The 19,206-nt window shown below is 41.4% G+C and overlaps 1 protein-coding gene across 1 annotated transcript in view; it reads left to right on the top strand.

The window, feature by feature from the left end:
• LOC140205863 (uncharacterized) overlaps positions 1-18,330 on the top strand; it is a 66,287-nt gene extending 47,957 nt beyond the window's left edge. Inside the window, exons 3-5 of the mRNA XM_072273661.1 lie at positions 2,599-2,865; positions 7,894-8,057; positions 10,678-18,330. Coding sequence (XP_072129762.1) covers positions 2,599-2,865; positions 7,894-8,057; positions 10,678-10,725 — 479 coding nt within the window. The 3' untranslated portion in view covers positions 10,726-18,330. The remainder of the gene's footprint in view (positions 1-2,598; positions 2,866-7,893; positions 8,058-10,677) is intronic.
• Positions 18,331-19,206: the final 876 nt, after the last annotated feature.

The following is a 19,206-nucleotide window of genomic DNA, read 5'->3' as shown; positions in this document are numbered from 1 at the left end:
GCTGGATGGAGAGTGAGGTGTCTCCCAGTGGAGGTTGGTTGTAGGGGATTCGTAGCTCATTCCTTAGTTAGAGCCTCCAGCATTTTGGGCATCGAGGGAGAGAGGAAGAGGAGAGCCATCCGCAGTACCACCGATGCGGCAAAGAGGGCCTCAAGATGGCTGTGGCTCAAAAGAGGGGAGCCATGGAGTCATAAGTAGCTAGCCATCTGGACACAAGCTGGGTTCTGATCAGCCCTGGCTGGGTCACCTGGAGGAGGTTGTATGATGTTGAAAGACCCGAAACACCCGATGATTCCAGGAACATCACTGCAGATGTGTCCAGAAGCATCAATAGATGTATGTACACAGCATAACAAGGTTTTTTGGGCATTGAATGAATAGGAACAGTTAGATATTGGGAATATGGACAAAAGAACCCAGACAGAAGTGGGAGTTGTGAATCGAAGAGTGTGAGGTCAAGCCCATCACGTCAGGCTGGGCACATCCTCCACTCTTGGGGGCAGTTGGGTTGGGGGAGTGGAATAGAAGGCTGACTGTAATTAATATTACAGATGAATGACTGATGCACACCCAAGCACCCAATCTGTTTGCTTTATTGTGTAGAAGTGATCAAATAGTGTGTACACAGAATGCAGGACACTAGATACAAGAATTGAAGCTTCACCCGGAAGGACTGTTTTGGATCCTTGTATGGTGGGAAAGGGAGAGGTCGTTGCTTCGTGGAACTCCTGGGTTCAGTCTGCAGGGTGATCCTGAGCTTCCTGTCACCTGCCACTTTGATTCCTCTTCTCACTCTCACTCTGACCTGATGGTCTGTGGCACCAAAATGAGCAGCAACACTTCATTTTTCATGTTGCAGCCTTCTGTATTGGTCACCCATTTGTAATAGTAGGACAGCTTTTTTCCCTTTTTGTGTATGAGAGTGGAGAATGTGCCCAGCCTGACCTCATGGTATGTCCTCCTGCTCCACATTTCACAACTCCCACATTCCTTTATCTGGGTTCTCCTCCAACTACTCCCATCTCGTTCATTATGTGCCTTGTCATGACACCCATGGACTTGCCAGATGAACTTGTTTGCAGGTTATTCCCATGGTCATCCCAGTTTTGCTCTGTTGGTGACATTGCCTTCCCCAGCCCTTTATTGTAGCTTTACAAGTTTCTTTTGTCTCCTTTTTAGTTCTCAGTGTTTTAAACCTGAAACTTTTCCTATTTCTCTTCCCACTGAGTATTTCCAGCTTTTTCTGTTCTTCAGATCTCTGACACCTTCTATTTTTAAATTTCATTTAGTTAAATCTTTTCCTTTATTTTCTTTCAGTTAATCCTGTGTCCAAAGTAATACATTGCCTTCAATCCTAGAATCCATATCTTGCATGCCACACAGCCTCCACTAGCTTCCCTTTATACTGCTAGTACCAACCAAACACTTTTCTTAATTGTTAAGCTCAATTTCTCTTTCATAAAATTGTGTTGGGGTTCAATTGCTGCTGCTCTCTGTAAGTTCTCCCCATGACTGTGAAGGTTTCCTCCTGGTGCTCCGGTTTCCTCCCACGTTCCAAAGACACGAGTTAGGGTTAGTAAGTGTTGGCATGTTACGTTGGTGCTGGAAGCATGGAGACACTGGCTGGCTTCCCCGGCACATGTCGGACTATGTTAATCATTGACACAAACAGTGCATTCCACTGTGCTTTTTGATGTTTTGATGTCCATATGACAGATGAAGCTAATCTTATAATGTGCTTAGACTGGTGTTCTTTCATAAGTACCCTAATATTGGATTCCAGCATTTTTCCAACAACTAACTTGAGGCTAATTGGCCTTGAAGACCCTATTGTTTTTCACTTTTGCACAACAGTGTTAATATTTGTGGCTTTTCAGTCAGTTAGCACATTTCCAGAATCCAGGAAACATTTCAAAGTCACATCCACTAACTCTTCAGCTTCCTCTTTTTAGAATACATTAGCATTATTGGTTTTCACTGTGTTAAATCTACCAATTTTAAACAATGTTTTTAAATGGCATTGGAGGTCGTTAACTTGGTTCTTAGTCCTGGTTGTTTTATGAAACTAGTAGCTTCCAACCTCATAGAGATGTTTCTTATAGTGGATCAGTGTTACAGGTGAGGTTTGTACAAGACCCCCCCCTCATTGGCATGACATCTATTTGTCTCACTGGTTTTGGATTAATAGCTTGGTTGTCAACTGCCTCTGCATTGGTATGATTACATAACTGACTCAAGTTAAAGACAAACACAAGAATTTTAGGGGTAAAAATATCAGTGGAAGTGGTGTTAGGTTTCTGGGAGAAACTGAAAATAGGTCAGTCCTTCATCAAGATGCTTATCAAATTTTAATCTTGGTGAAAGTTTTCTTATAATAATGCAAAACATTTTCAATTATGAACGGAGACTGTGATTGAATGTGAAACTCAGCCAATGATCTGTAGTGTATCTGACTTGTTTTGAGATTATTGTCTCTTTGAACACAATTGTTGCTACCTTTTTCTATCAAGCTGCCACTTGGATAGGAGAGGAGCTACACTTTCTGAATTAAGGGATCCTAAAACAGTTTACATAAATGAGTATTTTTTTCCATTTCAGAATTGGCCAATTACACTCTGGCAGAATCTGAAGCTCCACAAGTGCTATCAACTTTGCAGGAATCCAAGACCACGCCAACTACAGTGACATCCAGTACCCCTGCTGGGATTTCCACCACCACAGAAACTACGCCCACCAGCCGTCCCAGCACCACCCAAGCCACAGGAGTTGTTGTCACAAGTCAGACAGTCATCAACAAAGCAACCACGCTATTTTCTACACAGCAGGATGAGGACAGTATGGCCAATGCCAAAAAGATGGTGAATGGTAGGTAATTTAGAAGCCAGTCCATTTCTTGAAGACAGTGAAATGGAGTATAAACAAAGAACAGATTACATGAACTAAATGGCTTACTACTTCGATGGGATTTGAACTCTTAAGCTTCCTGATTACTAATGCAGTTTAGAAAATACTAAAATTGTAGAACATACTTATGGGGCTCTTTTGTGCTTCCTTGTGACAGCTTCTGTGTGCATTTTGATTAAATACATGTACTGTAGTATAATAGTATCCACAGAAATACTTAAGAGAAGCAATCTGCTGGATTATTGAAAAGAATATTCTCTCATCTGCCCCCTATCCACTAAACAGATAATGTATATATTTAAGAAAGGAATTTTGGTCACTTGAACTTGTCCTTTGTTATCCTTTTGTTGACATTCTGCTTGTCACAGTTCCGGAGAAGATGTTGGATTGTGCAAAGCAGGGGAAGGATTTCAAAAGAAGTGAGTGGGGACAGTTGGGACATTCTGTGCACCACAGTTCTGAAGGAGATAGAAGAAAATCTGCAGCCACTTGGCAAGGGCCAATAAAAAGAAGTTAAAGCAGCCACCGTTAGAGTGAAGAGTTAAGGCTCTGAAACGAGAGGTTTCAGTGAGAGGGGGGTGAAGGCTGTAAATTTGTTTTCATTTAATTTTCTTTCTTATTGCACAGTTAGTAGTGAGAGTGCCAGTCGGGATTGTGAATGCTCCTGTTGTGTGCTGAGGGGAGGCAGGAAGACCTTCAGTGTCCCTGATGACCACACCCGCAAGAAGTGCATCCAGCTGCAGCTGCTTAGAGACAGTGTTACAGAACTGAAGCTGGAGCAGGATGAACTCTGGATTATTTGGGAGGCTGAGGGGTCGATCAACAGGGGGGACGAGGAGGTAGTTACACCCAAGGTGCAGGATACATGTAACATGGTGAGCGTCAGGAGGTAAAAAGGAGATAGGCAGCTAGTTCAGAGAATAACTGTGGCTATTCCCCTCAATAACAGGTATACTACTTTGAATAATGTCAGGGGGATGACCTAGTGGAGGAAAGTGGTCAAGTCCCTGGCACTGATTCTGGCTCTGTAGCTCATAAGGAAAGGAGGGAGAAGAGGTGAATTGTAGTGAGGGGGGATTCAACGGTTGGGGGAATAGACAAGAGCTTCAGTAGACAAGAGTAAGATTCTCAGATGGTATGTCGGCTTTTGGGTGCTCGGGTGAGGGAGATCTTGGATAGCGTCCACAGTATTCCTAAGTGGGAGGATGAGCAGCCAGAGGACGTGGTCTAAGGGTTGGTACCAATGACGTAGGTAGGGTGGGTGACAAGATCCTGCAAAGTGTGTTCAGGGAGTTAGGTGCTAAGTTAAAGCACAGGACCTCCAGGGTTGTGATCTCAAAATTGCTGCTTGTGCCATGTGCTCTCGAAGCCAGAAATGGGAATATATACAGTTTAACATGTGGCTAAGGAGGTGGTGCCAGATGCAGGGCTTTAGATTTTTGGATCACTGGGCTCTCTTTCATGGAAGGCGGGACTTGTACAGATGGACAGTTTGCACCTGAAATGGAGGAGGGGTTAATACTCTTGTGGGAAGGTCTGCTAGTGCTGCATACAGGTGAGTTTAAACTGGGGTTGGGGGGTGGATCTAGAGTGCCAGAACAGATAGCAGAGTGGTTGTAGGGAAAGATGTACCTCAACCTACATGTAAGGTCAGGAATTGTAAGTTTGAGCATGGTGGAACTAATGTTCTGAATTGTGTATATTGCAATGCAACAAATATTCTGGGAAAAGCGGTTGAGATTGGGGCATGGATCAGCACGTGGAATTAGACATTGTAACTGTTTGAGACTTGGTTGCAGGAGGGGCAGGGCTGGCAGCTCAGTGTTCCAGGGTTCTGTTATTTTAGATGTGATAGAGCAGGAGGGATTAAAGGGGACCGGTGGCGTTACTAGTCAGGGAAAATGTGATAGTAGTGGTCAGACTGGAGAGCTCATCTACTGAAGCTATGTGGGTGGAACTGAGGAATAAGAAAGGGATGACCATATTAACACACACAACACGTTGGAGGAACTCAGCAGGTTGGGCAGCATCCATGGAAACGAACAGTCAACGTTTCGGGCCGAGACCCTTCATCAGGACTGAAGAGGGAGGGGGCAGGGCCTTATAAAGAAGGTGGGGGGAGGGTGGGAAGGAGAAGGCTGGTAGGTTCCAGGTGAAAAACCATTAAGGGGAAAGATAAAGGGGTGGGGGAGGGGAAGCAGGGAGGGGATAGGCAGGAAAGGTGAAGAAAGAATACGGGAAAACACAATGGGTAGTAGAAGGAGGTGGAACCAAGAGGGAGGTGATAGGCAGCTAGAGGAGGGGGCAGAGTGAAACTGGGATGGGGGGAGGGAATTACCAGAAGTAGGAGAATTCAATGTTCATGCCCAGGGGCTGGAGACTACCCAGACGGTATATGAGGTGTATGAGGATGACCATATTAATTGGATTATATTATAGATCAATCATAGGTGGGATTTAGAGGAGCAAATTTGTAGAGATCACAGATTGTTGCAAGAAACATAAGGTTGTGATAATAGGTAATTTTAACTGGTAGTATGGGAGCCCCAGTCAATTTATCATGTTGACTGGGACTCCCATACTGCAAAAGGGCTGGCTGGGATAGTTTGACACTTGTCAAGAAAGTTTCCTTAATCAACACATGGAGGTCTCAATTAGAGTGAGTGCAACACTAGATTTCCTTTTGGGGAATGAGACAGAGTGGGTTACAGAAATTTGTGTGGGAGAAAACTTTGCACCTAGTGATCATAATGCCATTAGTTTCAAGGTAATTACGGAGAAGGATAGATCTGTTCCTCAGTTGAGATTCTAAATTGGAGAAAGGCTAATTTTAATGGTATCAGAAAGGATCTGGCAATTGTGGATTGGAACAGGTAGTTTACAGCCAGAGGTGTGTTTGGTAAGTGGGAAGCCTTCAAAAGTGAAATTTTGAGAGAACACAGTATGTATGTTCCTGTAGAATTAAAGCTAAGGATAACTGGTTTAGAGAGCCTTGGTTTTGAGGGATGTTAAGGCTATGGTTTAGAAGGAGGAGGAGGTGCTTAGCAGGTATAGGCAGGTAAGAACAAATGAGGCACTTGAGTATAAGAAATGTAAGAAATCTTGTGAAGGAACTCGGGAGGGCTAAAAGAAGGCACGGCGTGGGGGGTGCTCTAGCAGATAAGGTGAAGGAGAATCCTAAGGGGTACTACAGATATATTAAGAGCAAAATGATAGCAAGGGACAAATTTGGTTCTCTTGAAGACTAGAGTGTTCATCTACACATGGAGCCGAAAGAGATAGGAGAGAGATCTTAAATGGATTTCCTTGCATCTGTATTTCCTTGAGAGATGGACGCAGAGTTTATAGAAGTGAGACAAAACAGCAGTGAAGTCGTGGACCGGATACAGATTATGGGGGTGGGGGTGGTGTTTGCTGTCTTGAGGCAAATTGAGGTGGATAAATACGCAGGCCCTGGAAAGGTGTTCCCTCTGACCTTGTAGAAGGCTAGTGCAGAAGTTGCAGGGGCCTGAGCAGAGATATTTAAAATGTCCTTTGCCATGGGTGAGGTGCCGGAGGATTGCAACTGTTGTTCCATTGTTTAAGAAAACCTCTAAGAATAAGGCAAGAAATTATAATCTGGTGAGCCTAACATCAGTACTGGGCAAATTATTGGAAGGTATTCTTAAGGCACTGGATATATAAGTATTTGGATAGATGGACTGATTAGGGATCATCAGCATGGCTTTTTGTGTGATAGGTTGTGTCCAACCAGTCTCAGTTTTTCGAGGAAGTTACCAGGAAAGTTGATGAAGGCAAGGCAGTAGATGTTTACTACACAGACTTTAGCAAGGCCTTTGACGAGATCCCTCATGGAAGGTTGGTCAAGAAGGTTCTGTCACTTGGCATTCAGGATGAGGTAGTAAATTAGATTAGGCATTGGTTTTGTGGGAGAAGTCAGAGAGTGGTAGTAGATGGTTGCTTCTCTGACTGACGGCCTGTGACTAGTGAATGGTGTGCAGCAAGGATTGGTGCTGGGTCTGTTGTTGTTTGTCATGTATATCAACAATTTGGATGATAACAGGATCAACAAATTTGCGGTTGACACCCAGACTGAGAACAAAGAGGAATGCTATCAAAGCTTGCAGTGGGGTCTGGACCAGCTAGAAAAATGAATGCAAAGTGGCAGATGGAAGTTAATGCAGAAGTGTGTCAGGTGTTGCACAGGGGATGACAAGTCAGCGTTGAACTTACACAGTAGGGCACTGAGGAATTTGGTAGAACGGAGGGATCTGGGAATACAGATCCATAATTTCTTGAATGTGGCATCACAAGTGCATAGGGTCGTAGAGAGAGCTTTTGGCTCATTGACCTTCATAAATCAATGTATTGAGTACAGGAAATGGGATGTTATGTTGAACTTGCATAAGCCATTGGTGAGACCTAATTAAGTTAAGACCATAAGACATAGGAACCGAATTGGGTCCTTTGGCCCATTGTGTCTGCTTTGCCATTCCATCATGGCCAATTTATTATCCTTCTCAACCATATTCTCCTGCCATCTCAGTGTAGTCTTTGACGCCCTGACTAATTGAGAACCTATCTACTATTTTAAATGACTTGGCCTCCATAGCTGACTGTTCCAATGAATTCCACAGATTCACTACCTTCTGGCTATAAGAAATTCCTCCTCATCTGTGTTCTAAATAGACGAACCTCAATGCTGAGGTGATACCCTCTGGTGCTAGACTTGCTCATGTTTGTGTTGATTGGAAACATCCTCTCTACATCTACTCTTACCGAGGCATTACATGTTCATTCCTGGAAGCATTTTGTAAGTGCTGGAACCAGGATAGGTTCTCTGAAATGGTAACAACCGAGGAATTTCTGACTCTTGATGAAGGAGAGGGATTAGAGCTGTTACATGTAAGCCAATAAATTAGTGTTAACTAGTGCTGTGGAGGAAAACAATTTGCTTAATTTCAAGCTGTTCCAATTTCCATTTTGCAGAGAAGCCAGATTCTAATCTAAGCCAAAACAAAATGGATCCTCTGGTTATAGGAATGATTACAGTTTTCTTCATAATAATTGGAATTGTTTCACTTCTTGGATATCTGAAGTACCGGCAACGAATCAATCAACCAGAATTTAGGCGCCTTCATGAGCTGCCAATGGTAAGGAAGCTAACAGTTCTGGCATTGCAGTTCTTGTTTTCAATGTACTGTGTTAAACTCTCTTTTGTCAAAGTAAAGTGGGCTTCCACTTCAGTAATTTAGTACGTGTTGAATTTCTTCCAATAATTATTTTGTAATTGTACGGTTGAAATGCTGTGAGTTGGACTAATCATTTGAGCAGAGTTGATCTGCATTTTTTCCTGGAATCAGGAAGTGGTTGAACATCAATTGATGTAGTATTGTTGGAAATGTCTTTGAGCCAGCTAGAACCCTGGTGTAGTTTGCTCAATGAGTTGGAGAGCATCCTGTTTACATGTCTGGAGTACTGAAGTGTCCCGTAAAACTGATTGTTTCACTGCCAGTCTGTCCATGGACTTAAATGGAGGATGTCCTGTCCTCCACCTTGGACTCAGTTCCCTTTTTGCCCTACAAACAAAGAAGTGACAGGGCTTTTTATAATGCTCTTTTCCAGGGTCCAGGCCCTTGTCTGGTCTTCACTGGACCCATGAGCTGCTCCCTTTACATGCAGTAGCTAGTATGGGAAAGCTAGATCCTGACTAAGGCTCAGCTGCCAAAACTCCCTAAAATGTCTGGTGCTGCTCTCTTTGTAAGGAATGGACAGAGATTCAACTTCATGTAAGGCAATGTAGAAATTGGCAGTAACTGGGGGATGCGTCATCAACAGTTCTGTCATGTTGTTTACTTTCGTTAAGTTGTTTTTTTTTTGCCTTTTCTCCCATTGCAGCAGAACCTCTGTGGGATTTCCATTTTTCTCTGCATCATGCCGAATTAGCTAAGAGCATCATATTGGCTTTCTGTGATACTTCCTGAGAGCGTAGGAGGCTGAGGGGTGACTTTACGGAGGTTTATAAAATCACAAGGAATACAGATAAAGTGAATGGTCTGCCTTTTTTCCAGGGTATGGGAGTATAATACAAATTTTAGGTGAGGAGAAAAGATTTTAAAGGGACTTGTTCAATTCTTCCACATATGATGGTGGGTATTTGGAACGGCAGCGGGACATAGTCGTAGAGGCTTGTACAGATACAATGTTTAAAAGACATTTTGTCTAGCCACAGGGTTAGAAAGGTTTAAAAGAATGTGAGACAAATGCGGGGAAATGGGACTAGCTCAAATAGCAACTTGGTCAGCATGGATGAGTTGGGCCGAAGGGCCTGTTTCCTTGCTGTGTTACTCTTTGACTTATTGCATTTTGACAGTTCACTCTAAACTAATCCCAAATGGACAGACTTGCATCTGCCCTTCCCGGGCCACACTCAATTAGAAGTGTGAATGCTATATGAAACAACAAAAAAATATAAACCTGATTGTGTGACTAGACACACCATTCCCATTTGAGTTCAGTAATGGCAACTGTTTCGCATCCAAGGAAACCAATCTAAGGATTTTGACATTATTGGCACTTTCTACATTAGTTTGTTAGAATACCAGCAGGACTAAGATATACTGGCATAAAAGCCTACCAGTTCCAGAGAGGAGACTATGCTAAAGAATGGTGAATGAAGTGTATGTATTCGTTGTTTTGTCGGAAACACATTTGTTAATTGTGACTGGAGCCTATCCTTAAGTATGTCAGAATCAAAATATTACTGTCAGGCAGATCGTTCATTTGTTATGTGCTGTGTTGATCACATGGGTGATCGTGGTCTTCCAATGACCATGATTATTCTTGGTAAACTTTTCTACAGAAGTGGTTTGCCATTGGCTTCTTCTGGTCAGTGTGTTTACAAGATGGGTGTACCCAGCCATTAACAATACTCTTCAGAGATTGTTTGCCTGGAGTCAGTGGTTGCATAACCAGGACCTGTAATATGCACCAACTGCTCATACGACCATTTCCCGTGGCTTCATGTAACCCTGATCAAGGTGCTACACCTTGCCCAAGGGTGGCCAGCAGGCTAGTGGAGGTAAGGAGCGCCTTGCACCCCCATTTGGTAGAGATGTATCTCCACCCCGCCAGATGCAGATCATTTGATAGATTTTTGTGCTAATAAGACATTCAGATAGAATGTCTCCACTGTGCCATGGGAGAAATGCTGAAGGCAATAGTACAGCTAGTGGTGATGCTACCTCACTGCTCTGGCATCCTGGGTTCAGTCCTTTCTGGTGTGTATGTGTGAAGTTTGTACGTTCTCCTTGGGCATCATAGAACATAAGAACTATCTAGCACAGCACAGGCCTTTTGGCCCATAATGCTGTGTTGACCTTTTAACCTACTCCAAGATCAATCTGTCCCTTCTCTCCCACATAGCCTTCCATTTTTCTTTCATCCATATTCTGATATTCTCTCATTATAGAAAATCCAGACAGGTTAATTAGTCGTTGTGTAGGTGAATGGTGCAATGTGGGGTGAGTTTATCTAAATGTGAGGAGATTAGTATATACTCCGTAGGACCTTGATGGTTAGCATAGAGTCATCTTCTGTGCCGTGGTGATTCTATGGTGAATTAGTTACAGGGTGTGCTGTCTCCAAGTAGCCATTTGGTAACTAGCACAAAGGATGGTGCATGAAGTGAATGAGTTCTTGAAAGTGGAGTATTTCTTAAATGGGAGGAAGGGTCTTTTTGTTTTCTAATCTAATACTTTCTTGCCTTTCTAGGATGACATGATGGAAGAAGACACACCATTGTCCCTCTACAGCTACTAACAATCTGCTGTCAAAATGAGATCTCATCAACAGTGCAACTATTGTGTTTTGAAGTATTGTTGGCTGGGACATTGAGGACTGTAACATTTTTAGTGTGAGCTAAACTTGCATTCAAACGTATCTTTTTGTTTTCTTTAACTTGTGGCTCAGCTGGGGTTGAACATTGGTCAAAATTGATGTTATCCTGTCCCCAAAGTATTTCATTTGCTATCCATAGAGTTTTAAACATTATCCTATTTATTCAAACACACTTAAAGCAACTGGCAACTTTTTAACTTATTAGTAGACCAAAAAATGAGAACCTTTCTCTCTGCACCAAACACATCTTGTAGAAGGTATTACAGATGTTCATACATAACCCAAAGGAGCTAGTATCCAACATTCCTCGACAGGTATCACTGTTAGTTTCTGATGTCCTAAGCGTGTACTATGATTTCTTGAACCTATATCGATAGGTTTCAGAACTTGCAGTATTTATGGAATTGGTAAATGGATGTTTTAAGTTCCAGTACTTCCGGTTTTTTTTTCCCGCATGCTATGGTAGTGTAGCGGTTAACATGATGTCAATGCAGCTCGGTGTCAAAGATTGGAGTTCAATTCTGGCGTTATCTGTAAGAAAGTTTGTACATTTTTCCCACATGCGCATGCATGGGTTTCTTCCGAAGTCTTTCGGTTTCCTCCCACAGTCCAAAGACATACCAGGTAGTAGGTTAATTGGTCATTATAAGTTGCCCCGTGATTAGGATAGGGTTAAATCTGGGCAACATGGCGTGGTGGGCCGAAAGACCTGTTCCTTGCTGTATCTCTAAAGGAAAATAAAACAAATGCTGGGAATGAGAATTTTCTGAATTTAGCAGAATCCAAGCCTTTTGATTATTAAATTCTAAACTTGCAAATGGGTATCTGACTTCTAGTTTGCCGTTACAACTGAGAAACACGGCATTGCTGGTTGCTGATTACAGACAGACCACGGAATTGGCACCACGTGGCCCACACCTTGGCTAAGTTTGCTTCTATCCCATAACTGGTGACCCTGTTGTAGGCTTCCCAGCAGTTTGTGGGGAACTTTTAGGACAACTCCAATTTAAAAAAAAATGTGGCAACTCTGACTTTCAAAACCAGTGCTGTGAGTCTGTAGTATATGAAGAATGTTGTGGAGGTTTTGTTTTCTGATCAACTATGGAACACAACTTCCCCCTTCCATCCACTCCATATCTAGTTATAGACCCAAATCTATTATACTATTGAAGACAGATCTCGCTGTATATCAGGGTGCAGTACTCATAGGGATAGGTCTGTTACTGCACAACATTAGGGTGGAATATTGGGGATGGGTTTTTTGTAACAGTACAATATTGGGGATGGTGTAGTTACTGTATAACATGATACAGTGGTAGACAGATCTGTTACAACACTAGGGTACAGTACAAGTGGGCAAGTCTGCTACTGTATAGCAGGATGCAGTGTTGATATCTATTACAGTATTACATGGTACAGTACTGATGGGCACTGGTTTAATTGTCTAATGGTATAATACTGGTGAGAATTGGTCTGTTACTGTATAACATTAGTGTAGAGTGTTATGTTCAAAGTAAATTTATTATCAAAGTACACGTATGTCACCATATACAGCCTTACAGTTTGCTTTTTTGCGAACGTATACAGTCAATCCAAGAACATAAGATGAGAAGTCCTCGAGAGTGAGTCCATAGGTTCTCCCCTCTGTTTGAAGAACCTGATGGTGTGAGTCCTGAGGCTCCTGTACCACCTTTCTGATGGCAGCAGCAAGAACAGAGCATTGCCTGGATGGTGGGGGTCTTTGATGGATGCTGCTTCTTGCAACAGTGCTCAATGGTCAATATCCATTATTTTTGTAGGATATTCGTTTTGAGGGTGTTGGTGTTTCCATACCAGGCTGTGATGCAACCAGTCAACATCACACATCTATCAAAGTTTGTTAAAGTTTTAGGTGCCATGCCAGATCTTTGCAAATTTCTAAGGAAGTGGAGGTGCTGCTGTGCTTTCTTAATAATGGCACCTATGTGCTGAGCGCAGGACAGATCCTCTGGAATGATAACACGGGGGAATTTAAAGTTGCTGACACTTTCCTATGTGAATGGGTTTTTTTTCCCCATACTAACTGCAGTTTCAAAAAGCTCTCTGCAGTAGCTGGTCCAAACCCATTGGCCTCGTTGGATTTTATTGACAGACGTGGCAAGCACAGGAACCTGAAGTTCAATTGTCATTGAGGGTGGACAGGAAAATAAAGTGCCTGCTTCCTGACGCATGGAGGGGAAATGTCTGCTTTCTGACCAAGGTGTGAACAGCTTGCTTTTATGTTAAAAATATTTTTGAGTGACTTGGACAAAGTAAATGGCCGTGAGAAGTGATTAGGATAGTAAACTTTTTCCTCCCTGCAAAAGTAGAACACTGCATTTCAGTCTCCTTGTAGGGTGGGCCAGTAGTCATGTTCTCAGCTCGAGCCTTGGGGTGGTCACTCTGTTGGCTGGAGCCCCAGGACAGGATGGAAGTTTTGGGCCATTTGGGCATTTCCCCCCCTCCCCCTCCCCCAATTATTGAAGATGTTTATTTTATGAGCAAATTATTCTGAATTGTACTTTCTGTCAGGATTTTGGAGAGAATTATTTTTTGTTTTAACCCCTGGGCTTTTGATAATCACATGCAGGTTTTGCAACATAATTTACTAAATCACCCTGTTCTTAATAGCAACTAGTGTGAAATGGGACCAATGGTATAAATTGTATCAAACAGTCAATGTTCCCCTATTTGCTGTAGCTCAAATATTTTTAGATTGTGCTTAAGTCATTGTCCAGATTCAGCAAAGTGAACAATTTAATTATACTTGTATTGAGTTATAAAGATTTCTTTCTTCTGTTACTGCTAAAGATATATTGTGAAGAACATTTTCTTAGATTGAAATGCTACATGGACTGTTGATTCAGTGACGACATATAATGCTGCAATTCTGAGTGAGTAGTTTCTATGGTGCAGTTTCTACTTAAGACCTTTGTGTAAGGGAAGTGATTTGAAAGTATATTCTAAATTGTGTTAATTTTGTTAGGCTCAGATGTCTAACTTTTTATTGAGTTTTTGGAGGGTGGGAAGAACCAAGTGATCATTCTTGTTTAATGTGGAACTGCTCAATGCACATTGAATTTTTCAGGTTCTTTTGAATTGGCCTTGCTTGTGTTACTTTTCCTTCTCAAATAGGAGTATTCGTGTGTGCATCCTTTTAAATATGCAGTGTTAGTTTGCATTCTTTTGTTGCCCTTGCACAGATCAATTGAAATTGAATCTTAATTATTTGGGCACTGGCTACAAAATTAATTTCAGGCAGTTTTTCATTTGTATGTGCAAGGTTAGCTTTAAGGCTGTGATGGTAATAACTTTTGTAGACAAAGTATTTACATACAGTAGATTTTAAAAGATGCCACTTTTCCTTTGGTAAGTTCATTAGTGAATTGAGTAATAAAACAGTCAAGGGGTTCTGCACTGTTGTTCACATGGAGGTGCTGAGTGTTATCATGGAGATGGATCAAGTGTTGAATGGTTTGTAAAAGTTGGATTTCTCACTGCAGTGCTTCCAGTCTTTTTTTGATGGAAATACTCCCTGACTTTCATTCGGTATTCTTCTGCTTTACGGTCATCTTGATCTTCAGCTGATGGTGCTTAACACAACTGAGCAAACTCCTGTGAGTCAACAGGTTGAAGGGAACGATACTGATTTCCACAAGCCTGTTGTGCCTTTGAGTAGGATTGTGGTTGACTCATATCCCTAGCTTGCTTTACCTGCTTTCTTTTCAAACTTTTTGGAATTTTGGGGTAATGGCACCAATCTTCAGAAACATCCATGGCTTGATTTGGGCTGCACATTCCAGACTTCCACAGGAAGAGGAGGATGTCATGTTGGACAGGTGTGAGATTGGACATGAAAATGTCTCTCTTTCATGCTGGTATTTGAGTAATTTAAAGCACAAAGGACTCCTCAGTATGGATTCACCCACCAGTAGAAACTTTCTCTGCACTTAACACGATTGGATTTGAGTATTCTGCCGTTGAAACAAGCTTTTTAATATTCCAAATCCATTGATATAAAGGCCAGTGATGTACTCTGTGAACCTTTGCATTTTTGTCTATAAGTAAGCATCTAGATGCATTGTTCCACTGTTTTGTTCATAAGAGGCACTATATTGCCTATTTTGCTGGCTGGTTGCAGTTATCAGCTGAAGGGCTGATTTAGTTTCTGCTTTTGACAATGTCAGCAGTGCTAGCCTTGCTTTCACTGGTCTACAATCTTATATTACTTGTAATGTGAAAGAACGAGGAAGAATTGCATATTACTCCATCAGACATTTCATTTTCAAGCAGTATTATATAAAAGCCTGAGCCTTGATTATTGTTTTTTAATTTTAAATCTTAGTGAAATATCATTTTTGAAATCTAATGAGTTGGTTAAGTACATAAAATGAAGTATGTGGTTGCAAAATAAAATGCTGGCAGAAACAGTCAATATTTCGGGCAGAGACCCTTCATTAGAACTGGGGGGGGTGGAGATAGAATAAGGTGGGAGAGGGGAAGGAGGACAAGCTGGGAGGTGATTGTTGGAAAAGGTGTAAAGGACTGAAGGAGAAATCTGATGGGAGGAGGAGCACCGGAGTGTGTGTGTGTGGGGGGGGGGGGGTTGATGGGCAGCTGAGGAGAAGAGGTAAGAGGCCAGAATGGGGAATTGAAGTGGGGGTGGAATTACTCTAAGTTGGAGAGATCTGTGTTCATGCCATCAGGTTGGTGACTACCTAGATGGAAAATGAAGTGTTGTTCCTCCAACCTGAGAGTGGCCTCATTGTGGCAGAAGACGAGGCCATGGACTGACATGTTGGAATGGGGATAGGAATTAAAATGGTTGGCTACTGGGAAATCCTGATTTTTGTGGGTGGAGTGGAGGTGCCTCAACGTAGCAGTCTCCCAGTCTGCATCAGGGCCACTGGATACAGTAAACAAACCCAACAGATTCCCAGGTGAAGGATTGCCTCATTTGGAAGGATTGTTTGGGGCCCTGAAAGGAGATGAGGGACGAAGTGAATGGGCAGGTGTAGCACTTCTGGCACTTGCATGGATAAGTGCCAGAAAGGAGTTTACTGGGGAGAGCTGAATGGACAAAAGGAATCGTGGAGGGAATGATCTCTGCGGAGAGTTGCGGGGCGGGGGTGTTGGTGTGGGGAGAGGTCAAGATGTATTAGGTGGTAGATGCTACCTGACCTGCTGAGGTCTTCTAGCACTTGTTTCTTTGCTCCCAATTCCAAGATTTCTAATTTTCTTGTCTACTGTTAATTGCTATGTTCCTTTGATCATAATTCTGAACGTATTGCACAAGTGCCCCCTGGTGGACTTCTGTATTCTTTTGTTCATTAAGTTGTAAATAAAATCAAATTCACACAAAACTAAATTATTCCTTCTTTAAATATTAACACCTTAAATTGAATGATATATTAGAATTGGTCTCAAAGTTAGATGTGTATGAGTTGGGTAAAACATTTGTTACTTTTTCAATGTCTCCAATTTTAAATCATTGCCTTGTCTAACCCTCAACTGAAACATAATAAAGGTATGAATAATTCTGCTAAAGAGATATTAATTTATCAAAGTAACAATTTCAAGAAGCTAGAAAAATTACCTGTTGGATTCTGAATGGACAGGCTTCTAGCATTTTCCTTGAATTTGCAAGACATGCTTGCAATCTTGGTAGTCTCCAGATAATCTTTTAAATTTGAAGTTTTGTAATTAGAGGAGACAACAAAAGTGGGGAAGCTGATGGGAAAACTTGAGAGATGTAGCTGTTCAAGAGACAATACCCTGAAGTAGTATTACCAAGTCTTTTGGGTTCAGAATAATATCTACAGTTTTGAAGGTATTAAATGCTATGCCAGGTCACACTAGAATTTGACCAGCAAAAAGAGACTATTCAAGTCCATGAACCAATGCAGAACAAGCCTGAAACTACTTGTATGAAAACCATAAAAGTACTGAAACCTTCTAAGTTTTGCAACCTATTGGAGGGAAGAACATTGCTCAAAAATTTCTGTGTTAAAGAAGATGTTCATTAAGATATAGAAAGTGAACATCTAGCAATATTTATATAATACGTTCTTAAGGCAATGGTTCCCGGGAGCTCACCGACTGGCCGTGGATTTCGGGTAGTAAAATGAAATTTCACACCAGATATTTGGAGTTATTCTTTCATGCTCTGCATTTAGTCATGGAAATGTTTGCTATGAAAGGTTTATGGAGTCATTGTTTTTGTTCTTGTAATAGTTAACATTCCGCATTGACTGATTTCATTACGGAAGAAACTGAATAATTAGCTGCTTTATTCCAAAGTAGTGGCTTATGCAAACATTTAGATGTGTCTGTTTTGGAGAGAACACACTTTTTCCAAACCGAATGATCATGGGCTTGAGTACTCTGTATCTTAAAGAATGGTAATAACATGTTTTTCAAAAAATGTTCATGTTCCATAATATATTAGTTCTTAAAATTGCGGCATTTGTCCTTCTGAAATCTCTCCAGTGGAGAAAAGGCTGCAGTTTTAAAAACTAGTATTTTATGGAACCTTAACATCCTTGGGGGAAAAAAATTGCTAGCCTCACAGAACTGCTCAAAAGACTAAAATGTTTAAAATGATAAACAGATCAGTGATGTTACAACGGTATTTTTGATTTTACTTATTTACTTAATGTTATAAACTGTTGACCATCTCATGATCTGCTCTCCAGCTACCCTTTGTTACCAATATGTGTTTTTCCATTGACCTTAAGTATTCAACAGATATAACAAGGGCTGAGCAAAAATAACATAATATTAACTATGACAGACCAATCTTGAAATGAAGAGATCTTGCAAAACATGCACATTTCAATATTACATTTTTAACTGGATAATGATGAAAAATGCAGTTTTTAATGAGGAGAAAAAAACATGGTTATTTCTTTTGCCTTGAGCAGACATCCTGTACAATTATTGAAGAAAAATTTCAGTTTGCTACATGTTAGTTGAAATTTAAGTTTTAGGATACTTGTATGTAGTAACATAACAGTACTTTTAAGATAAGAGTATGGCCTAGATATTTGCATTTTAAGTTATATTTGGTTATTAGGTAAAGATTTAGGGCTCCAAGGGAAAATTCCAAAATAGTGCAAGGAATTGTAATGTGCAGAATTGAAGCAGCATGTATCTCATTAGTAGACATTGCACCCCTACTGACAATGTATCAGCCTGTTGATATTGCTAATTTGTCATTTTTTGTGAAATTTTACTTGTTAGCAAGTGAGACTTAGAGAAAGTTGATCATTGACAACCTTCCCTGTGATTTGCATCTGATTGTGTAAAAAGTATACTAAATTTGAGTGGAAACAGTTGCACTATTTGAATTGTCTTCAAATGATCAAAGTTGTGCAGAAAACTGCTGCAAACATTTGTGTAATTTTAGTTTCCTATGGAATGTTTGTTTATGGCAATAAGTAGGAAATGTTCTGAATGTTAATTTTATACCATTGTCTTTTTCTTTTATTAAATTGATTTTCCCTTCAACTTGTGTGAATTCATTCAGAAGTTACTTGCTTTGAGGCTGAGGTGTGATGGGTTGGCAAACTGCCCTTCATATGGAATCTGGGAAAGAAATTAAATGATTCCGCCCCCCCCCCCCCCATTTGAAAAGGATCTAATCAAGGGAACAGCTCAACTGAGCAGAAGTGGTGCAAGGATCGATAAATCGAATTCACTGAAATTTCATCTTGGTTCATTTAAACAGCTGAAATTCTTGTTTGTCGCAGACATGCATGAAAACAAAGTGTGCCCTAAATAATGAGTGACAGTAAAATTGTTAGAACCCCTATTCCCCCCCCACACACACACACCAGCAGCAAAGCATCGACCCTCCCCCACTTACTTCAGCCAAAAAAGCACCATCCATCCCCAAAGCAAGTAATAGCAAAATCTCTGCAGTACAACAAAAACGAATCGCTCACCCGTTAATTTGACATGCCACAGGTTCTCTCTGTCTCCCTCTCCCCCTCAAAGGGGCAGCGAGGGATCACTCAGCAAGAGGGGAGACAGACAAAACAACTTGCTGATTTACGGTGTTCAAAGTCTGATGTGTCACTTTTTCCAAGTTCTCCAACTCGAGAATCGGCAACAAACTCTTCCCACTGAGAGGGGGGCAATCTGACTACAGAGCCCCCGACAGCTGATCTGATGTTCCATTTTCTCTGCAATGGCATAGGGCTGAAAAGCCTCAAAACCCCAAAGGGCATGCTCGTCTTTGAGGCAGTGCCCTTGGGAGCGGGAAGCATTGCTGTAAAGAATGTACTAGGTTCTAGATTTTCTTCTATTACATCATGTTTTTGATGTCCGATAACAATCAGGATCTAAATACCTGCATTTGTTTCTGTTCAGGTGGTTTCACGG

The sequence above is a fragment of the Mobula birostris genome, chromosome 12 (assembly GCF_030028105.1).
Source record: "Mobula birostris isolate sMobBir1 chromosome 12, sMobBir1.hap1, whole genome shotgun sequence".
NCBI lineage: Eukaryota > Metazoa > Chordata > Chondrichthyes > Myliobatiformes > Myliobatidae > Mobula > Mobula birostris.
This window is presented reverse-complemented; position numbering and strand designations above follow the sequence as displayed.